Genomic DNA, 19,521 nt, shown 5'->3' on the forward strand with positions numbered 1-19,521 from the left:
GGCAGGGCTTTTCCCCAGGGCTGGTGGTACAGGACCCCCAGCTGTGAGCAGCTGGCAGAGCTGGAAGCTTGCTCTGTGCCATGCCCAATGTGCGCTCTGCTTTCTGGCTGTGCCAGCCTGCTTTGCATTCCCCACCGCAGCGCCCCTTTTCCCAGGGTGGTGATAAGCAGGGTGCTGTGCTGCAGGCATGGGCAGGAGGCTTGGGAAGGTGGGAGATGCTGCCTGGACTGAAAATCACCCCCAGCAATACCCTGGAGGGCTTCACCCCCTGGCTTCAACTCTCAGCAGGGCTTCCTGCAATTATTTGGAAGAACAAGGATGCAGAGTGAAAGGGGGAGCAGCATGGGGTAAACAGTTCAGGATGCTTTTGGCGAGGAGAACCACAAGTTGCTAAAGGCAGGGAGTGCAGGAAAAGCTTCCAGAGGGCTGATAGCAACCAAATTTCACTGCCCAAGCAGGCCACCTGTCTGCCAACCTTTGTCCCTTCCCACCCCTTCTCTGATTTCCAGATAGAAAAGCAAAGCAAGCTCCTTGGAAGTGCCATGGCTTCTCTGCTCCCGGCCCCAGAATGGCAGAGGATGATTTTGTGCTCCTTCTGCCAGGAGCTCTTCAAGACATTGTTGACCTTTGATGGCTGCAAGCACCGGATCTGCTGCTTTTGTGCCAGACGAATCTGGGGCCGAGTGGGTGCTGCCAGGCACTGTCCTCAGTGCAGCATGCTCCCTCCAGCAAGGGACACCAAGGACAAGGGACAAGCAGATGGAGACGGAGACGGGAGCCAGGCAGCGGCTCCAGAGCCCGAGCAGGGGTGCCAAGAGCACCAGGAGGCCCTTGAGCTCTTCTGCCTGGAGGACCAAATCCCCATTTGTGCCCTCTGCACCGAGTCACTGGCTCACCGCACCCACACCCCAGTGCCCATAGAGGAGGCTGCCGAGGAGTACAAGGTACGGAGGGTGCTGCAGAGCTCCCTGCTTGAAAGGTGGAGGGGAAGGGGCTGTGTGTGCCTATGCCTAGCAGGGCCATTCCCATCTGTAGCTTTGCCTTTGGTCACTGGAAGCAAATTCACTGCCCCTACTTCCATCCAGAGGTGATTGGTGATTGCACATGACTGGGGAAACAATCTATTCCATAAACGGACAGGTGATAGATTTATAGCATAGTAATACTGCTGCAGGTGATGTGAGATGATCCATCAGCAGATTCACCCGCTCATTTCTCCAGGCAGAAGCTCCACGGGGCTGTGCATGTGTCCATGGGGAATTATCCAGCCATGGACTTGCACAAACTTTTGTTGATTTGCCATGATGTCACATCCATGTCCTCATGCATGTGGTGTCCTTCTGTGCCATCCCCTTTCCACATTTGCTTTCCCCCACCAGAGGAAGCTGGAGGCAACTGTAGAACTCCTGCAGCAGCAGAAGCTGGAAGCACGGAGCCTGAAGTCCCAGGAGGAGGAGAAAGTGGCGGAGTGGAAGGCAAGGATCTCCCTTACCAGTTCCACGCTGCTCTGCAGGGCAGGATGCTCAAGGGTTTTGGCTAGTGCCTCGGTTTCGGGTGCTTGCTTGGGCATGGGGTGGCAGGGATGGATGCTGATGTGTGGATCCCAACCCAAGGACAAATGAGGTGTGATTTTATCCTTGAATGGACATGATTATGAGTCAAATAAACAGTGGGAGCAACTGCAGCAAGCACTCATCACAGCTGTATTAGCCCCATCTGGTGATGGGGACTGCTATGGCTCTTTTGCTGTCCCCAGCCATGACCTCAAAGGCTCACTCCACAACTGTGAGCCATGTTTCCTCCCCTAACCCATGGTTCTCTCTCTGGGATATTTATGGGAACCTCGGTATAGCAGCTGCTGCTCTGCACTGAGACAGGTTCTGGGAACAAAAGCCAGGAGCCCTTGCCCCCAGTCCGTGTTGTGTCCCTTAACCTCACTTTCCAACACAACATAATGCTTCCCTAAGCTCCCAATGGGTTCCAGCATTTCCTTCTTTTTTTTTTTTTCTTCCCTCTTTTCTGAACCCCCTTCAAAGAATACAGTTTCCAGAGAGAGAGAGAGGATTGAGAAGGAGTTTGAAAAGCTGCATGACTTCTTGGACAAAGAGGAGGAGAAGCTCCAGAGGAAGCTCAAGCAAGAGGAGAAGAGAACAGCCACCAAGCTCCGCAACAATGTCACCCAGCTGGCCAAGCAGAGCCAAGCTCTGGGCAAGCTCACCACTGAGATCAAGGAGAGGAGCCAGCAGCCACCTTTGGGGCTGCTGAAGGTGAGATCCCTCAAGATGCCCCCTTAGTCTCACCATAACAGCTTCAGACATTAAATGAGGGTACTCTGCATTTTATTGTTACCTTTCCACAATGGCGTGCATCTCCAAAACTCCCAGGATTTGCTTTTTGCAGGTTTTGGAAGTATCTATTTCATCTCAGTTTCAACAATAGACAAGACTAAAACATCCCTCATGGTTTATGCCTTGACAATGTGTTGCGGCATGGTTGGTGGAGGAAGGAGATTAATTCCCAGACTGCAGAACTCAGGCTAATTGGGTTTCTGTAACCACCTTTTGGCCTGTTTTTCTGTACAGGGGAGGTTGGAAGTGAAAATGTGAGGGCATGCTCGTAATGCAGGGTAGTGAAAGGGAGCGCTAATGCCAAAGTCTATCAGTCTACATATAGTCTATCAGTCAACATGATGAAAAAAATCAGGGAATATTCTCTTGAGGAAAATTCAGAGTGTAAATCCTGCTTTTTGTCTGATTTTTGTTCCTTTTCAGGACATACAAAGCTTGCTGAGCAGGTACTGCCTCCTCCCTATCTCCCCTGGGGCTCTGCAGAAAGGAAGGAGGTGAGTCACAGCTTTGATGTTGCCCTTCTCAGGAGTGAAAACATCCAGGCACAGAAGCAGGCAGTTGTCTCAGCTGAGCTGCAGGACACGTACAACATCCCCACCATCAGAATTTTTGAGTTTCTAAACCAATTTAAAGGTGAGTGTGTACTGATGTTGTATTTATTCCAGTGCCTATTGTGGCCTGGGCCACAGCATCCGTGGGCTTCAGCATCCGTCACTTTTGGAATGGAGATGGAGCCTGTTCATGCTCTGGGTGTGCAACAGGATCTTCCCAGTGCCTCACCTGCCCCATCTGGAGGATTCAGAGCTGGGTTGCACGAACAACCTCGTGGGTTCCTTCCAACTGAGGATATTCAATGAACAGGCATCCTAGCAGAGGACAGAGACCTAATACATGTCTCTGTTGAAAGGCCGCATTAAAGCTCAACCATGCAAGTGTGCCCACATGAGGCAATTCCTGCTGTGGGAGGAGTGCACTGCTCAGCCAGCTGAGCCCTCTGATGACTGTTAAGAAAGTAATTCTCAATTTAACACCTCTCAGCTCACAAAACCGAGCTTGGAGTCATCTTGTTTGGGCATAGCAAGGGCCAACAACTCTCAAAGGGTTGGGCGTGATCACGCAGCCAGGCAGGGTCTCAACATATTACAGTCATGGATGTAGGTGCTGGGCATTAGGTAGCATCATCACATGAGCTTCTTCTGCTCTTTCCTGCAGTGCAAATGACGTTGGACCCAAAGTCTGCTCACCCCAGCCTCCTCCTGTCCGAGGACGGCCAGAGCGTGAGCCATGGGGGAGCACGGCAGGAGCTGCCAGACTACCCGGAGAGATTTGACCCTTACGTCTTTGTGCTGGGATCACTGAGAATTACAGCAGGGAGGTGCTACTGGGAGGTGGAGGTGGGAGACCAGACCGAGTGGGACATCGGGGTGTGCAGGGAGGCTGTGAAGAGGAAGGGGAAAGGTCCCCTGTCCCCACAAGCTGGCTTCTGGAGGATGTGGCTGAGGAACGGTGACCAGTACAAGGTCCTCCTGTCCCATCCCATCACCCTTTCCGTCAAACAAAAGCCAAAGAGGGTGGGGATCTACTTGGATTACAAAGGTGGGGAAGTGTCCTTTTACAACGTGACCCACCAGACCCACCTGTATACTTACAGTGGGGCTTTCAGAGATGCACTGCGACCCTTCTTCAGCCCTGGCTTGTCCCAGGGAGGGAGAAGTGCATCTCCCCTTGTGGTCTGCCCATCCATGGATCAGAATGAGGGATGAGCCTCCATCATTGTCATCATGTCCCCTCCCCATTCCCACCTCCAAATGCATGGCTCAGGACTGGGAGGACTCAGCTCAGGCCCCACCATGGGAAGGAGTGGGATGTAGGAATGGTTACAGCAGGGCATGTCCCCCAAAATTTATTAAAATGAAAACTGCAGAGAATAAATAAAATCCTTTTCTTTTTCTTCATTTCTTTTTTTTATTTTATTTTTATTTTTAGTTGTTGCAATATGATACACTTTGAACTCACCTGTGTCAAAACAAAAACAAACAAACAAACAAAAAAACACACCTATAGGGAAAAAGCAACCATCCTGAATCGGTCAGAGTTTGTCAAAATTTTTTGCTGTCACTTTAGAGGAGGAGCAGAAGGGCTTTTGCGCAGGGTAGTGTGGTCTAAGGTGCTGGATTAAGGCTCCAGTCTCTTCAGGGGTGTGGGTTTAAATCCCACCGCTGCCAGATTCCTTTTCTGGGAACAGGGGGGACCCCAGCCCAGCTGGAGCACTGCAGGGTGACACAGCAGGAGCCCTGCAGGAAGGAGCAGCACATCTGGGGTTCTGCTGGACCCAGTGCAGAAGCTGCAGCCCATTCCCAGGGACACCCAGGAGAAGGATCCCGCTCCTGCCTCTGCCCCACGCTGCTCCCCCTTTGACTGCACATCCTTGTGCCTCTAAATAGTTGTAGGAAGCCGGCTGAGAGCTGATGCCAGGGGGATGAAGCCCTCCAGGGCATTGCAGTGGGTGATTTTCAGCCCAGGCAGCATCTCCCACCTTCCTCAAGCCTCCTGCTCATCCCTCCAGCCCAGCACCCAGATTAATTAATTTCTCAATCATGCTGGCTTAATTAAAAGTACTTAATTACCAAAGCAAGCATCATGCACAGAGTCACCCAGGGAAGCTCCACAAGCAGTGTGTGGACAAGTACAGTGGAAACGCGACTGGATTTAGGGTTGATTCCACCTTCCCTTTTCCACAGACATCACAAAGGTCCCTTTACATTTTTCTCCCTTTGCTTTCCATATCCATCATTCTGCCTTCTTGTTCTAGTAAGTATAAAAGTAGTATAAAAATGCCTCAACAGAGAAAACAATGGCAGGGAAGATACCATTTCCCCCACTACCCCAGAGGCAAAGCTGCTACCAGGAGGAGCCCAGAAATGGGCAAAGTTTGGGGAAGTTGGGTGGAGCCTTGTGCTTTCTGCAGCTCTGCTGGGTGCCATGAGGGACCTCTCTCTTGGTGGGGCTTGCACAGTTTCACGCCCTTCGTCTGCTGTGGTGCCCACAGCTGCACGCAGTGCTCGAGGCGAAGCTGCAGCAGGCCCAGCAGAGCAGGACGATCCCTTCCCTCGGCCGGCCAGCAGTGCCGTGCCTGAGGCACCCCAGGGCACGCTTGGCCCTTTGGGCTGCCAGGGCCCGCTGCTGGCTCACACCCAACTTGCCGTCGGCCACAACCCCCAGCTCCCGTTCTGGGGGCTGCTCTCCAGCCTCTCGCCCCCCACGCTGTACGTACAGCCGGGGCTGCCCCTGCCCAGGGACACGGCCCGGCACTTGCTCTTGTTAAACTTCCCACAGGCGGTGGCTGCCCAGCTCTCCCCTTTGGCCAGACCCCTCTGCAAGGTCTCTCCACCTTCAACAGAGTCAGCATCTCCTCCCAGTTCAGAGTCAGCCACAATCACACTCAGGTTTCCTTCCAGTCCCGCATCCAGGTCATTTATGGGACCACTGAAGAGACCTGACCCCAAAATGGAGCCCTGCAGAGCCCCACTCATGACTGGCCGCCAGCCTGATGTCGCTCCATTTACTAGAACCCTCGGAGCCTGACCTGTCAGCCAATTGTTCACCCATTGTATCGTGCACTTATCTGGGTCTATGCTGGACATTTGGTCCAGATGGACACAGTCTGGCTCCCTTTGGTCAACCAGGAGGCTGACCTTGTTATAAAAAGGAAATTAAGTTCCTTGGACAGGATTTTTCCATCACAAACATCTTAGTTCTGTGACCAGTGACCGCATTGTCCCTCATGTGTTTTTCACTCACTCCCAGAGCAATCTCTGCAACTTTACCAGGCACTGCCATGAGACTGACAGGCCTGTAATTCCCAGGGTCTTTGCTGCCCTTCTTGGAAACTGGGGCAACGTCTGACACCTTAAATTCCAAGACCAAAGACCCTTAAGATAGAATTTGGAGAGTTCTCAAGGTGACATTATGCACCTCTGCATTGTCCAAGTCCTCAGTGTTTGAGTCTGTCTTGGATGGGTGGAGATGAACGAGCTCAGACACTGACTTTCCCTGGTGGTCTGGAGATGCCCCTGATGGGGACAAGCCCCTTGTGCCCACTGAAGGCCCTGGGCAGGGCACCCAGCTGCGATGGGATGGTGGTGCCAGCCCTGCAGAGCTCAACAGGCACCTGTCCCCTACTACCCCAGGGCAGAGCTCTTCCAAGAGGGTTATTGCAGCAAGGAACTGGGCAAAGGCTGGGGAAGCTGGGCGTAGTATTCTACGTTCTGCAGCTCTGCTGGGTGCGGTGAGGGATGTCTATCTTGGTGGGGCTCCCTTGCAGAAGAACCCCTGGGGACCGCCTGCTGTGTTCCCCACCCTGTGATAAGCACAGGCTCTGCGCCCTGCCCAAGGTGCTGCTGGCTGTGGCTCCTTGTGCCCGGGCCCAAGGGGACTCCTTCCCCATCCGCCTGTGGTGTCTGCAGCCCCTCGATCCCCTCACTCTTCTGTTCCAGGTCCAGACCCCAGCTCCTGCTCCCGCTGCAGCACAGATGGGGCTCCCCTGGGGCTGTGGCCACCCCAGCCTCACCGGCCATGCCAGGGGCCTCCTGACTTCCCTCGTCACTCTGCTCCTCCTTCGGCTAGGCTCAGGTAAGACCCTGCGGGGCTGCTGGGGGCTTTCCCCCCGGGGCCTGGCAGACGTGCTGCCGTGGGGAAGGGGAGCGGCCGTGGGGCAGGGGAAACCTCAGCCCACAGCTCGGCCCCAGCTGGGTTTTGCTTTCCCTTTGGTTCTTTTACGCAATATGGGCGCTGACTTCTCTGCCCTTTCTGGCTCTTCTTCACCTGCCCAAATACTGCAGAGAGGGCTCCCACTCCCAGCACACCACCTTTTCCTGCACGTCCTCCCTCTCCCTCTCCTGTTTCCCCAGTGGTTTCCCATGGGACTTGGGGGACAGAGCATGCACCAACTCTCGCACAGCTCGCCCCTTGTCACTCACTGCCCATAAATTTACAGTGGCAAAATGTCACCTCCTCTCTGTGCCCTTCTCCATTGCCCAGCTCAGCTCAGAGTGGAGGGACCAGGCCAGCCTCTCACTGCCACCGTGGGGCAGGATGTCGTGCTGCCCTGCCACTTGTCCCCTCAACGGGATGCTCGCACCTTGGATGTTAGGTGGATCCGGGATGATATCTCTGAGACAGTGCACCACTACCGCAATGGAGAGGACCTGTACGGGGAGCAGATGTGGGCATATGCTGGGAGGACAGAGTTGTCCAGAGATGGTCTCTCTGCTGGAAGCCTGGACTTGCGAATCACAGCGTTGAGACCCTCGGATGATGGCCAGTACGTCTGCACTGTGAAAGATGCTGATGATTATGGAGAAACTATAGTGGATCTGGACGTGACAGGTTAGTGGCTGAACTGATGCATCCAGGTGTCCCTGGGACTGTTTGCCCTACCTAGGCCTCTGTCCCATCCTCATAACAATTGATGAAACCTGTCAAAGAGTTTAGTCTGATGGGGCTTCACCTCCTCAGTATGTGAGCACTTGTCCAGCAAGGTGTACACACTTTCTGCTGCAAGTGAGTTTTTGGGACAGAGCTGCAAGGATGAGTTGTTTTTGATCGTTTTCTGTGGTCTCATGAACTGTGTCCAATGATGTTCTGAGGGCACTGGGCACAGGCTGCTGAGCAGCTCCTTCAGTTGTGCCAGCCATGGGACCAACGACAACATCTGAAGCAGGGAAGAGAACTCTGAGCAGTTGGACCTCTGCTTGCTTTTCGTTTTTGTCCTGGGGGAGACCTGAGACATTGTCTGGAAGTCTCGCGTCTTCTTCAAACAGCACGGCTTGGTGCAGAGACGCTGCCTGGAGGTGCTGAAGCTCAGCACCTGGGTTTTATGGGAGATTTGGGGCCACTGGCATTGTGCAGCCCTGCTCTCTGGTTCTGGCACCAGCCGCAGTTGTTTAGGGGTGAGAGTGGGTGCGCTGAGTGCGCAGTCCCAGAGCTGCTGTGGCTGTGGCTGGGCTGGGCTGTGTCTGACATGGGAGCAGATGGGGTCTTTGCCTTGGAACTGAATCCCTCCCCAGTTCAAGCCCCAGCTGCAGGCTCTTCCCCCAGCCACAGGCACTGACCCCCACCTCTCCCTCGGGGGCTACGAGGCCGGAGGCGTCTGGGTGCTGTGTCGATCGGCTGGCTGGTACCCACTGCCACACCTGCTGTGGAGGGATGCTCGTGGGCAGCATCTGCCCTCGGTCTCCCAGACACATTCCCAGGACCAGGAGGGACTCTTTGAAATCGAAGGCACCGTCATCGTGACCAGGAGCGTGGAGGGGCCTTTGTCCTGCGTGGTCAGGAGCAGCCGCCTCCAGCAGGAGAGGCAATTTTCCCTGCACATCGCAGGTACAAATAGCACAGCCAGGGTGAAGTGTTCCTGGCCCCTGCACTTGTCCTGAGCTGGGAGAAGTCTGGGTCTTGCTTTTTGACCCAGGGGCATGTAAACGCAGCCCTTTTCCTGGTGCCTTTTCTCAGCTCCCTTCTTCCACAACGCCCAGCCCTGGATGGTGGCTCTGGCTCTGGTCCTCGTGCTTTTGGCTGTGTCCATTGGCCTCGCTGTTTATCTCTTTCGAAAGAAAGGTAAGCTGGCAGCGCAGGGATGGAGCGGAGGGAGGTGTTCTGCAGGGACCCGCGTGGGTCTGGAGCGGGGCTGAGCCCTGGCCCAGGGAGGTGCGTAGGAGGAGGAAGGGAATGTTCTCCTGGGGATCCCAAAGGCCTTAGGATCCTCTTGGGCCTCTGCCTTGGGCAACGAAGGCAGGGGAGAAGGCAAGGGGCCTTGGGTGGGAGGCCAGGGAGCATGGGTGCAGCGTGGGGCTGGTGGGAAGGCCCAGACCCCCTGCAGATGTTCCCACCGAGCAACCAAGCTGCTGTGCTGACCTCCTGTTCCTCTGCCTTTGCTTTTCAGCGGCACAGAGCCGAGAGCTTGGTGAGTCCTTGCAGTCCCTGCCTCCAGCCCCCTGGGGAAGTGGTGTCCCTGCAGGATGAAATGGGGTCGGTGGGCTGTGGGGGCTTGTGTGCTGGTGGCTCGGGGGTGCTGGAGGAGCAGCTGGAGCCTGATGGGGGAGTGGGGAGTGCTGTGGCTGGGGCTGCCCTGGGCATGGGACTTCTCAGCAGCTCTGAAATGAGAAGCTGTCCCCTGTCATCATGCATTGCTTTTCTCTTTCTCTTCCAGCACAACAAGCTGCAGAGCTGGGTGAGTGTCCCTGTGCTTGGGCCCCAAGGCCACAAAAAGGCAACATGCAGGGGAGGGTGGGCAGCTGGGACAGAGCAGCCCAGGGCTGGACCCTCACCCTGCCCACACCCACTGGGCAACGGCCATGGGCTGTGACCAGCTCTCCCCTCTCATTCCAGCATGGAGAAGGTGTCTTCTGCCTCAAAATAGAGGTAGGTGTGCACTGGGTTGCCCTCTGCAGTGCTTCTCCTGCCCTTGCTGGGGCATGTTCAGGAGCCAAGAGGTGCCCCATCTCCTGCCCCGTGGGGCAGCTCCTGGCCCCGAGCTGGGGAAAGCCTGCCCAGGGCTGAGCTCTGCCCCTGATGGCCTGGCTCCTTCTGTCCCTGCAGTGAAGGTGACCCTGGATCCAGACACGGCTCATCCACTGCTTGTCCTGTCAGAGGACCACAGGAGTGTGGGACGGGAAATTAAATGGCAGCAGGTGCCCAGCACACCCGAGAGATTTGATATTCGGTGCTGCGTGCTGGGCCATGAGAAGTTTAAAGAGGGGAGGCACTGGTGGGAGGTGGAGGTGGAGGGGGAGAGGGAAGAGTATTCTTGTTGGGCTGTGGGAGTGGCCAGGGCATCTGTGAAGAGGAAGGGGGAGATCAACATGAGACCTGAAGGAGGGATCTGGGCTGTGCAGTATGATGATGGGCAGCTCAAGTCTCTCACATCTCCTCCCACCCCCTTGTCCCTGTCCCCTGTCCCCAAAAGGATCTGGGTCTGTCTGGACTGTACCCAGGGGCAGGTGTCTTTTATCAGTGCTGAGAATGGGGTTGAGATCTTCACTTTCACAGCAGCCTCCTTCAATGGGGAGAGCATGCGCCCCTGGTTCTGGCTGGTGTCAAGCAGTGTCCAGCTGTGACTGCGGGCCAGCACTCTGTAGACCCTGTCCCCAGCCCTGGGGGGCTCCTGCCCTTCTCCACCCACTCCTGCATCACCTCTCCTTGGTCCTGCAGGAGCAGCACAGGAATGAGGGGCAGTGGGGCCAGGGGCTGCCCCATGTTCCTCCCTGCTGCTGGGGGAGGGCTGGGATGCTGCAAGCAGGGGCCAGGCCAGGCACAAGCCCTACTGGCACCCGCGGGTCTCACCCTGCCTCTGAGCCCCAGCGGGCAGCACAGGGGCTGCAGCAGCTCTCCACGCTCCTCTCCCCTCTGCTTGCACTGCTTGCAGAACCCCAGTGCAAGGGATGTGGTCACCATGTGCTGCCGGCCATTGCAGGCCACCTTTGCCTCCTAGTTTGGGGTTGATCTTTGCTCTGTGCCTGGTGCTGAGCATGAGCAGCCTGTGGGGGCTCTTTGTTCCCTTCTCTGGAGGACATCAAGGCACAGCAGCAGCAGGACTGTGGCAAATAAAGATTTTCACAGGAAGATGGAGTCTGGCAGTGGCATTTCCTGGGTGCTTTCTGTCCTGAGGCTTTGCTGCCTGGGAAGGCGTCTTGCAGCAGACCATCTCCTTGGTGTTAGTCCTGGGAGTCAGAGATAGGAGGAACCTAAGCTCCAGCTGCCCCCAGTTCCCCAGCTGATGCCTGGAACCCACTTGTCCCAGCTGGGCATTGCCCTGCCCTGGGGGCACCCAAAGAGCTTCCAGCCTCCCATCACAGGCTCTGCAGAGGCTGTGCACACAGGAGGCATCACTGGCTCCTGGAAGTCCTCCTGGAAGACCTCCAAGGTGGTCTCAGCCTTCAGCCCTAGATCACAGAATCAAGGGATAGCCCCATTTGGAAGGGACCCAACGGGACCATCGAGTCCATCTCCTGGCCCCACAAAGACCACCCAAAAATAAGACCCTGTGCCTGAGATCCTTCTCCAAATGCTCCTTGAGCTGCAGGAGGCTTGGGGCTGGGGCCACATCCCTGGGGAGCCTGTTCCTGTGCCCGACCACCCTCTTGGTGAAGAACCTTTCCCGAACAGCCAGCCTGACCCTCCCCTGTGGCAGCTCCATGTCGTTCCCTCGGGCCCTGTCGCTGGCTCCAGAGAGCAGAGACCAGCGCCTGCCCCTCCGCTCCCCTCATCAGGAAGCTGTGGGTCGCCGCGAGGCCTCCCCTGCGTCTCCTCTGCTCTGGGCTCAACAAGCCAAGCGCCTTCAGCCGCTCCTCACACCCCTTGCCCTGCAGAGCCTTCGCCGTCCTCGTAGCCCTCCCTTGGAGGCTCTCGCACAGTTCTTCTAGCACCCATCGTCTGCTGTGGTGCCCACGCAGCAGGCCCAGCAGAGCGGGACGATCCCTTCCCTCGGCCGGCCAGCAGTGCCGTGCCTGAGGCACCCCAGGGCACCCTTGGCCCTTTGGGCTGCCAGGGCCCGCTGCTGGCTCACACCCAACTTGCCGTCGGCCACAACCCCCAGCTCCCGTTCTGGGGGCTGCTCTCCAGCCTCTCGCCCCCCACGCTGTACGTACAGCCGGGGCTGCCCCTGCCCAGGGACAGGGCCCGGCACTTGCTCTTGTTAAACTTCCCGCAGGCGGTGGCTGCCCAGCTCTCCCCTTTGGCCGATCCCTCTGCAAGGCCTCTCCACCTTCAACAGAGTCAGCAGCTCCTCACAGTTCAGAGTCAGCCACAAACTCACTCAGGTTTCCTTCCAGTCCCGCCTCCAGGACATTTATGGGACCACTGAAGAGACCTGGCCCCAAAATGGAGCCCTGCAGAGCCCCACTCGTGACTGGCTGCCAGCCTGATGTTGCCCTGTTTACCAGATCCCTCCGAGCCTGACCTGTCAGCCAACTGTTCACCCATTGTATCATGCACTTACCTGTCTCTATGCTGGACATTAGGTCCGGCTGGGTATGGTCAGAAACAATGTTTTAATCTTCCCTGAAATCCAAAACGATCACCTCAGCTGGCTCCCCTCGGCCAACTGGGTGGCTGACCTTGTCATAAAAAGAAATTGAGTTTGTTAAATAGGACTTTTCCCTCAGGAACCCATGTGTGCTGTGAGCAGTGTCCGCATTGTCCCTCAGGTGTTTTTCACTCACTCCCAGAGCAATCTCCATAACTTTACCAGGCACTGCTGTTAGCGTTCATGAAGACACATAATCCACGAAGTGATTATATGAAGGTGCTTTATTAGGTGCCGGAAGTTAGGGGCATGCCTGCCCAAATCTAACTTCGTCTGATTTGTTCTCTTAGTTCTCTTTTATCTCCTAAGATACTACATATGCATTAGGTTTCACAACTCATCTATGCATATTCATTTCCTAGCTCCGCCTAGCCTCGCTTCGTATGCTAATTATCTTATCAGTCCTTCTGCGCTTGCGTACTACTCTCTGGTGGTCGTCCGGGTGGTCGTCGGGATGAAGTAAGATGTCTTCATCAGAGTTGAACTTTTTAACATTTCCTTCTCACGCATGCTCTCTGAGCCCTTGGTCTCAGTCCAAACCGCAAGGTTGGTTTGACCCAGTTCCCAGAGTCCAAGAAGCCCCAGTTATCTAGATGTCTTGCAAATTGAGCATTCTTTTAATCCTCCTTACTCCTCATCATGAATTGGTGCATTCTCATGTTACCCTTGCACATATATTTTGTATCTTCCAAGCTCAGCCTCGGAACAGTACATCGCAAATGTAACATATTAAACAATATTGTATTATTTCTTCTTCTATTACTAACACTGCCATGAGACTGACAGACCTGTAATTCCCAGGGATTTCTTTGCTTCCCTTCTTGGAAACTGGGGCAACATTTGGCAGCTTCCCGTCACTGGGACCTCTCCTGATTCCCAAGGATATTTCAAAAGTAATTTATTGAGATTTCCTGATGACATCAGCCAGTTCTCTGAGTACTCTGGGATGAATCCCATCAGCCCCTGTAGTCTTGTATGCATGCACCTGTAGGAGCAAATAGCAACAAAATTCAGGGTTGGCTGGGTGTTTAATGTTCCCGTAGTCAATACTCTCCAAGACGGGGCACCTGGGGTCCCAGTGCCCATTGTCAGTGTTGGAGACAATGGCAAAGGAAGCATTAAACATCTCTGTGTTGATCTCCCTGTTTGTGAGGAGACCATTCCCATCAAGTAATACACCAATGTTTTCTCTGGTCCTACTTTTGCTCTTAAGGTATTTTTTAAAAATCATGTTTACTGTCCCTCACAGTACTGTCCAGATCCAACATGAATTTAGATTTGTCCATATGAATTTTCTGCCTACAAAGGTAAACAGCATCTCTGTAGTCCTCCCATGTTGCTTGACCTGGCTTCCAGCGCACATAAACTTTCCTTATCCACCTTAGCACTAGAAGAAAATCCCTGCCAATCTGAGCTGACCTCCTGCCATGGCTGCTTGACCAGAGCCAGGAGTGCAGCTTATTCTTTGCCTGCACCACCCTGGGCAAAGGGTGGCAGCGCTGGGCTCAGCACCCAGGTGCGCACCACTCCCTGCAACCTCTGATCCTGCTCAGCTCTGGAGACACTTGGTACCATCCCCCAAGGGGCAAAGTTTCTCCCACGTGATTATTGCTGCCAGGAACTGGGCAAAGGTTGGGGAAGTTGAGTGCAGCCTTGTACTTTCTGCAGCTCTGCTGGGTGCCATGAGGGACCTCTTTCTCAGTGGGGCTTCCTTGGAGAAGAAAGGTAAGCTGGCAGCGCAGGGATGGAGCGGAGGGAGGTGTTCTGCAGGGAACCGCATGGGTCTGGAGCGGGGCTGAGCCCTGGCCCAGGGAGGTGCATAGGAGGAGGAAGGGAATGTTCTCCTGGGGATCCCAAAGGCCTTAGGATCCTCTTGGGCCTCTGCCTTGGGCAACGAAGGCAGGGGAGAAGGCAAGGGGCCTTGGGTGGGAGGCCAGGGAGCATGGGTGCAGCGTGGGGCTGGTGGGAAGGCCCAGACCCCCTGCAGATGTTCCCACCGAGCAACCAAGCTGCTCTGCTGACCTCCTGTTCCTCCGCCTTTGCTTTTCAGCGGCACAGAGCCGAGAGCTGGGTGAGTCCTTGCAGTCCCTGCCCCCAGCCCCTGGGGAAGTGGTGTCCCTGCGGGAGGGACTGGGCTGGGTGGGCTGTGGGGGCTTGTGTGCTGGTGGCTCGGGGGTGCTGGAGGAGCAGCTGGAGCCTGACGGGGGAGTGGGGAGTGCTGGGGCTGGGGCTGCCCTGGGCACGGGACACGGCCGGGATGGCTGAAAGGAACGGGGATCAAGGTGGGGACGGGGTGCAAGGGTAAGTCTCCTTCAGCATCTGAAGGGATTTGGGGTCCTGCAATGGGACGAAAAGTTACTCGCTCTCATCATGCATTTTTTTCTTCCCATTTCCATTCCGGCCAGCTGAATGTCAGAGAGTGTCCTTGACCCCAAACCCAAAGAAAATGATATCCTGTCATTTATTGAGAATTCGTACTCTCTCACCAAGTGCTTTTATTTTTTTTTTTTCAGAGAAACTATTTTGAATTACAAAATTTCCAAAAATGGGTGAGTGTCCCTGAGCCTGGGCCCCATGGAAATGTGAAGGCGATGTGCAGGGGAGGGTGGGCACCTGGTACAGAGTATTCCAGGGCTTCTCTCTTTCTTGTCCATATGAGTACCAGATCAGTCAGGGTATGTCTCCATCAGCACCTGAAGGGATTTGGGGTCCTGCAATGGCATGACAAGTTACTTCCTCTTATCATGCTTTTTTTTTCTTCCCATTTCCATTCTGGCCAGCTGAATGTCAGAGAGAGTCCCTGTCCCCAAACCCAAAGAAAATGATATCCTGTCATTTATTGAGAATTCGTACTCTCTCACCAAGTGCTTTTGTTTTTGTTTATCAGGGAATTGCTGTCAAAAGGGACGACCTTCATCACAGGGTGAGTGTCCCTGAGCTTGGGCCCCAGGGCAACGCCAAGTCGATTTTTTCGGGTGAGGGTGGGTACCAGGCATAGAGCAGCCCAGGGCCAGCCCCTCACCCTGATGTGGGACTGGGGAGTGCTGCGGCTGGGGTGCCCTGGGCACGAGACACAGCTGGGATGGCTGAAAGAAATGGGGATCAAGGTGGGGACGGGGATTGAGCTGCAGGGCTGCCCCTTCTGCATGATGCTTCTGGAGGTAGTCTGGGCCGTTCCAATCTGGATGCAATGTGGTCTGTGCCCACCCACCTGAGAAAAAAAAATTTGTTTTGAGCTATGGGAGTTGCCATGGCATGTGAAGCAATGCCTTCTGATCACGCATTGCTTTTGCTTTACTCTTCCACCAAAAGTATGCAAAGCTGGGTAAGTCTCCCTTCATAAACCCAAGATTTGGTTTCTTCCCATGGGAGCAGCAATGGAATGAGAAGTTCTCCCTTCTCATCCTGCATTACTTTTGCTTTCTTTTTGCAGCTGAACAAGCTGCAGAGCTGAGTGAGTGTTCCTCCCCCAAATGAAGGGATTTGGGGACTGCCAGTGACAGCTATGGTCTGAGAAACTTTCTTCTCTGAACATGCATTGCTTTTCTCTTTCTTTTGCAGGGGAAAAAGATGCAAGGCTGGGTAAGTCTACATCAGCATCTGAAAGGATCTGGGGTCTTGTAATGGGATGAGAAGCTGTTCCCTGTCATCATGCCTTCCTTTCTTCTCATGTCAAGCGGATCTATCAGCAAGACTCAGTGAGTCTCTGTCCCCAAACCCAAAGGAAAATGGTTCTTTACGTGTAATGAGAATCTGTACTCTCTCACCAAGTGTTTTCGCTTTTCTTTTTCAGAGCAGCAAGCTGCAGAGCTGGGTGAGTGTCCACAAAAAAAAGGAAGGAATTTGGGTTCTACCATTGGGAGCTGTGGGATGGGAAGACGTCCCATTCCTTCATGCATTGGTTTTCCTTTTGTTTTCTAGTGAAAAAAGATGCAAAGCTGGGTGAGTATCCTGTAACACAACCATCTACATTCCTGCCTTCGGATGAGAAGCTCTCCCCTCTCATCAGGCATTGCTTTTGCTTTCCTTTTCCAGATGAACAAGCTGCAGAGCTGAGTGAGTGTTCCTCCCCAAAATGAAGGAATCTGGGGACTACCAGTGACAGCTATGGTCTGAGAAACTTTCTTCTCTGAACATGCATTGCTGTTCTCTTTCTTTTGCAGGGGAAAAAGATGCAAGGCTGGGTAAGTCTACATCAGCATCTGAAAGGATCTGGGGTCTTGTAATGGGATGAGAAGCTGTTCCCTGTCATCATGCCTTCCTTTCTTCTCATTTCAAGCGGATCTATCAGCAAGACTCAGTGAGTCACTGTCCCCAGACCCAAAGGAAAATGGTTCTTTACGTGTAATGAGAATCTGTACTCTCTCACCAAGTGTTTTCGCTTTTCTTTTTCAGAGCAGCAAGCTGCAGAGCTGGGTGAGTGTCCCCGTGCTTGGGCCCCAGGGAAACACCAAGGCGATGTGCAGGGGAGGGTGGGCAGCTGGGACAGAGCAGCCCAGGGCTGGACCCTCACCTTACCCACACCCACTGGGCACCAGACATGGGCTGTGACCAGCTCTCCCCTCTCATTCCAGCATGGAGAAAGTTTCTGCTGCCTCAAAATACAGGTAGGTGTGCACTGGGTTGCCCTCTGTGGTGCTTCTCCTGCCCTTGCTGGGGCACGTTCAGGAGCCAAGAGGTGCCCCATCTCCTGCCCCGTGGGGCAGCTCCTGGCCCCGAGCTGGGGAAAGCCTGCCCAGGGCTGAGCTCTGCCCCTGATGGCCTGGCTCCTTCTGTCCCTGCAGTGAAGGTGACCCTGGATCCAGACACGGCTCATGCCATGCTTGTCCTGTCTCAGGACTACAGGAGTGTGAGATGGGAAAGTGAATGGCAGCAGGTGCACAACACCCCAGAGAGATTTGACACTTGTCGCTGTGTGCTGGGCCATGAGGAGTTCAGAGAGGGGAGGCATTGCTGGGAGGTGGAGGCGGAGGCCGAGAAGGGGAAGTATTCAATGTGGGCTGTGGGGGTGGCCAGGGCATCTGTGAAGAGGAAGGGGGAGATCAACATGAGCCCTGAAGAAGGAATCTGGGCTGTGCAGTACGATCAGGGGCAGCTCAAGTCTCTCACATCTCCTCAGACCCCCTTGTCTGTGTCCCCTGTCCCCACAAGGATCTGGGTCTGTCTGGACTGTACCCAGCAGCAGGTGTCTTTTATCAGTGCTGACAACGGGGTGGAGATCTTCACTTTCACAGCAGCCTCCTTCAATGGGGAGAGCATGCACCCCTGGTTCTGCCTGGGGACAAATGCCCAGCTGTGCCTGAGGGACAGCACCCTGTAGACCCTGTAGCCAGTCCCATGGGGCTCCTGCCCTTCTCCAGCCACTCCTGGCTCACCTCTCCTTGGTCCTGCAGGAGCAGCGCAGGGGCAGTGGGGCCAGGGGCTGCCCCGTGTTCCTCCCTGCACTCTGTGACATGCACTGGCTGGTGGGGGGCAACCAGACTTCAGGCACCCCTTTTCTTCATGTTTGCGAACCCCATCTGTGGGCTCCAGTTTTCCATTCCTAAATCCATTTATGAATTTATTTTTTTTTTGTATAAAAAAGTGAGTTATATAACAGGGATTTAGATGCAAAATATTAGTAATACTCCTTGTAATTAAATAAATAACTTCTGAACCTGGAATATCCCAGTGTGGGAATGTTTTAAGTCATTATGAAGGAAGCTCCTTACCTCAAAAGGAATGGGCATCTTGACCTGGCATAGTAGAACAGCCCAGTGCGAGCTGGATTTTAGCCAGAGTGCAACTGCTGTGGGGGGCAGCGAGGGGGCACTGGTGGCTGGATGCTTCAGAAGTGGGATGCTGTGGGACCTGCACGCTCCAGGATGAGGATGATCTGGGGTCAGGATGCACTGGGGCTGTGATGCTCCAGGAGTTGTATACTTCAGAACTGGGATGCTCAGGGGTCAGGATGCTCTGGGGGCGGGATGAACCCTAAAGAGAGTGCAGCAGGACCAGGATGCTCTGTGGTGGAGGGGAAGGGGTGGCAGGATGCTTCAGGAACTGGCCTGGGAAGAGGCAGGAGAAACACAGGAATGGGTTGGGGCTGCAGGAACCGAAAAAAAAAAGTAGAGTCCTGGGAGCTCCTGTGCTTTGAACTCTGCCCTGCACAGGGCTCCTGTGCTGGGGCACAAGCCTTGCTGGCACCCGCGGGTCTCAGCCTGCTGCTGAGCGCCAGTGTGCAGCACAGGGGCTGCAGCAGCTCTCCACGCTCCTCTCCCCTCTGCTTGCACTGCTTGCAGACCCCAGAGCAAGGGATGTGGTCACCGTGTGCTGCCGGCCATTGCAGGCCACCTTTGCCTCCTAGTTTGGGGTTGATCTTTGCTCTGTGCCTGGTGCTGAGCATGAGCAGCCTGTGGGGGCTCTTTGTTTCCTCCTCTGGAGAACACCAAGGCGCAGCAGCAGCAGGCCTGTGGCAAATAAAGTTTTGCACAGGAAGATGGAGTCTGGCAGTGGCATTTCCTGGGTGCTTTCTGTCCTCAGGCTTTGCTGCCTGGGAAGGCGTCTTGCAGCACACCGTCTCCTTGGTGCCTGAGCCTCCCCTGTGGCAGCTCCATGCTGTTCCCTCAGGCCCTGTCGCTGGCCCCAGAGAGCAGAGACCGGCACCTGTCCCTCCGTTCCCCTCATCAGGAAGCTGTGGGCCACCGCAAGGCCTCCCCTGCGTCTCCTCTGCTCTAGGCTCAACAAGCCAGGCGCCTTCAGCCGCTCCTCACACCCCTTGCCCTGCAGAGCCTTCGCCGTCCTCGTAGCCCTCCCTTGGAGGCTCTCGCACAGTTTCACGCCCTTCGTCTGCTGTGGTGCCCACAGCTGCACGCAGTGCTCGAGGCGAGGCAGCAGCAGGCCAAGCAGAGCGGGACGATCCCTTCCCTCGGCCGGCCAGCAGTGCCGTGCCTGAGGCACCCCAGGGCACCCTTGGCCCTTTGGGCTGCCAGGGCCCGCTGCTGGCTCACACCCAACTTGCCGTCGGCCACAACCCCCAGCTCCCGTTCTGGGGGCTGCTCTCCAGCCTCTCGCCCCCCACGCTGTACGTACAGCCGGGGCTGCCCCTGCCCG

The 19,521-nt window shown here is 55.2% G+C and overlaps 2 protein-coding genes across 2 annotated transcripts; both read left to right on the forward strand.

The window, feature by feature from the left end:
- The first annotated feature begins 252 nt into the window (after positions 1-252).
- LOC106049878 (E3 ubiquitin-protein ligase TRIM39-like) lies at positions 253-4,111 on the forward strand. The gene is made up of 6 exons (XM_066986597.1): positions 253-944; positions 1,380-1,475; positions 2,037-2,267; positions 2,772-2,794; positions 2,875-2,981; positions 3,561-4,111. Exons 1-6 carry the CDS (start codon positions 543-545, stop codon positions 4,109-4,111), a joined length of 1,410 nt encoding a protein of 469 aa, XP_066842698.1. The 5' UTR covers positions 253-542.
- A 2,517-nt stretch (positions 4,112-6,628) lies between these two features.
- LOC136788314 (butyrophilin subfamily 1 member A1-like) lies at positions 6,629-18,092 on the forward strand. Its single transcript, XM_066986598.1, has 18 exons — positions 6,629-6,980; positions 7,389-7,736; positions 8,448-8,729; positions 8,859-8,963; positions 9,289-9,309; positions 9,556-9,576; positions 9,735-9,767; positions 9,945-10,460; positions 15,317-15,352; positions 15,991-16,011; positions 16,107-16,127; positions 16,223-16,243; positions 16,351-16,485; positions 16,593-16,613; positions 16,709-16,729; positions 16,825-16,845; positions 17,004-17,036; positions 17,214-18,092. The coding sequence occupies exons 1-18, from the start codon at positions 6,644-6,646 to the stop codon at positions 17,747-17,749; spliced, it is 2,529 nt and encodes an 842-aa protein (XP_066842699.1). The 5' UTR covers positions 6,629-6,643; the 3' UTR covers positions 17,750-18,092.
- Positions 18,093-19,521: the final 1,429 nt, after the last annotated feature.

Source organism: Anser cygnoides, chromosome 35 (assembly GCF_040182565.1).
Source record: "Anser cygnoides isolate HZ-2024a breed goose chromosome 35, Taihu_goose_T2T_genome, whole genome shotgun sequence".
NCBI classification, from domain to species: Eukaryota; Metazoa; Chordata; class Aves; order Anseriformes; family Anatidae; genus Anser; species Anser cygnoides.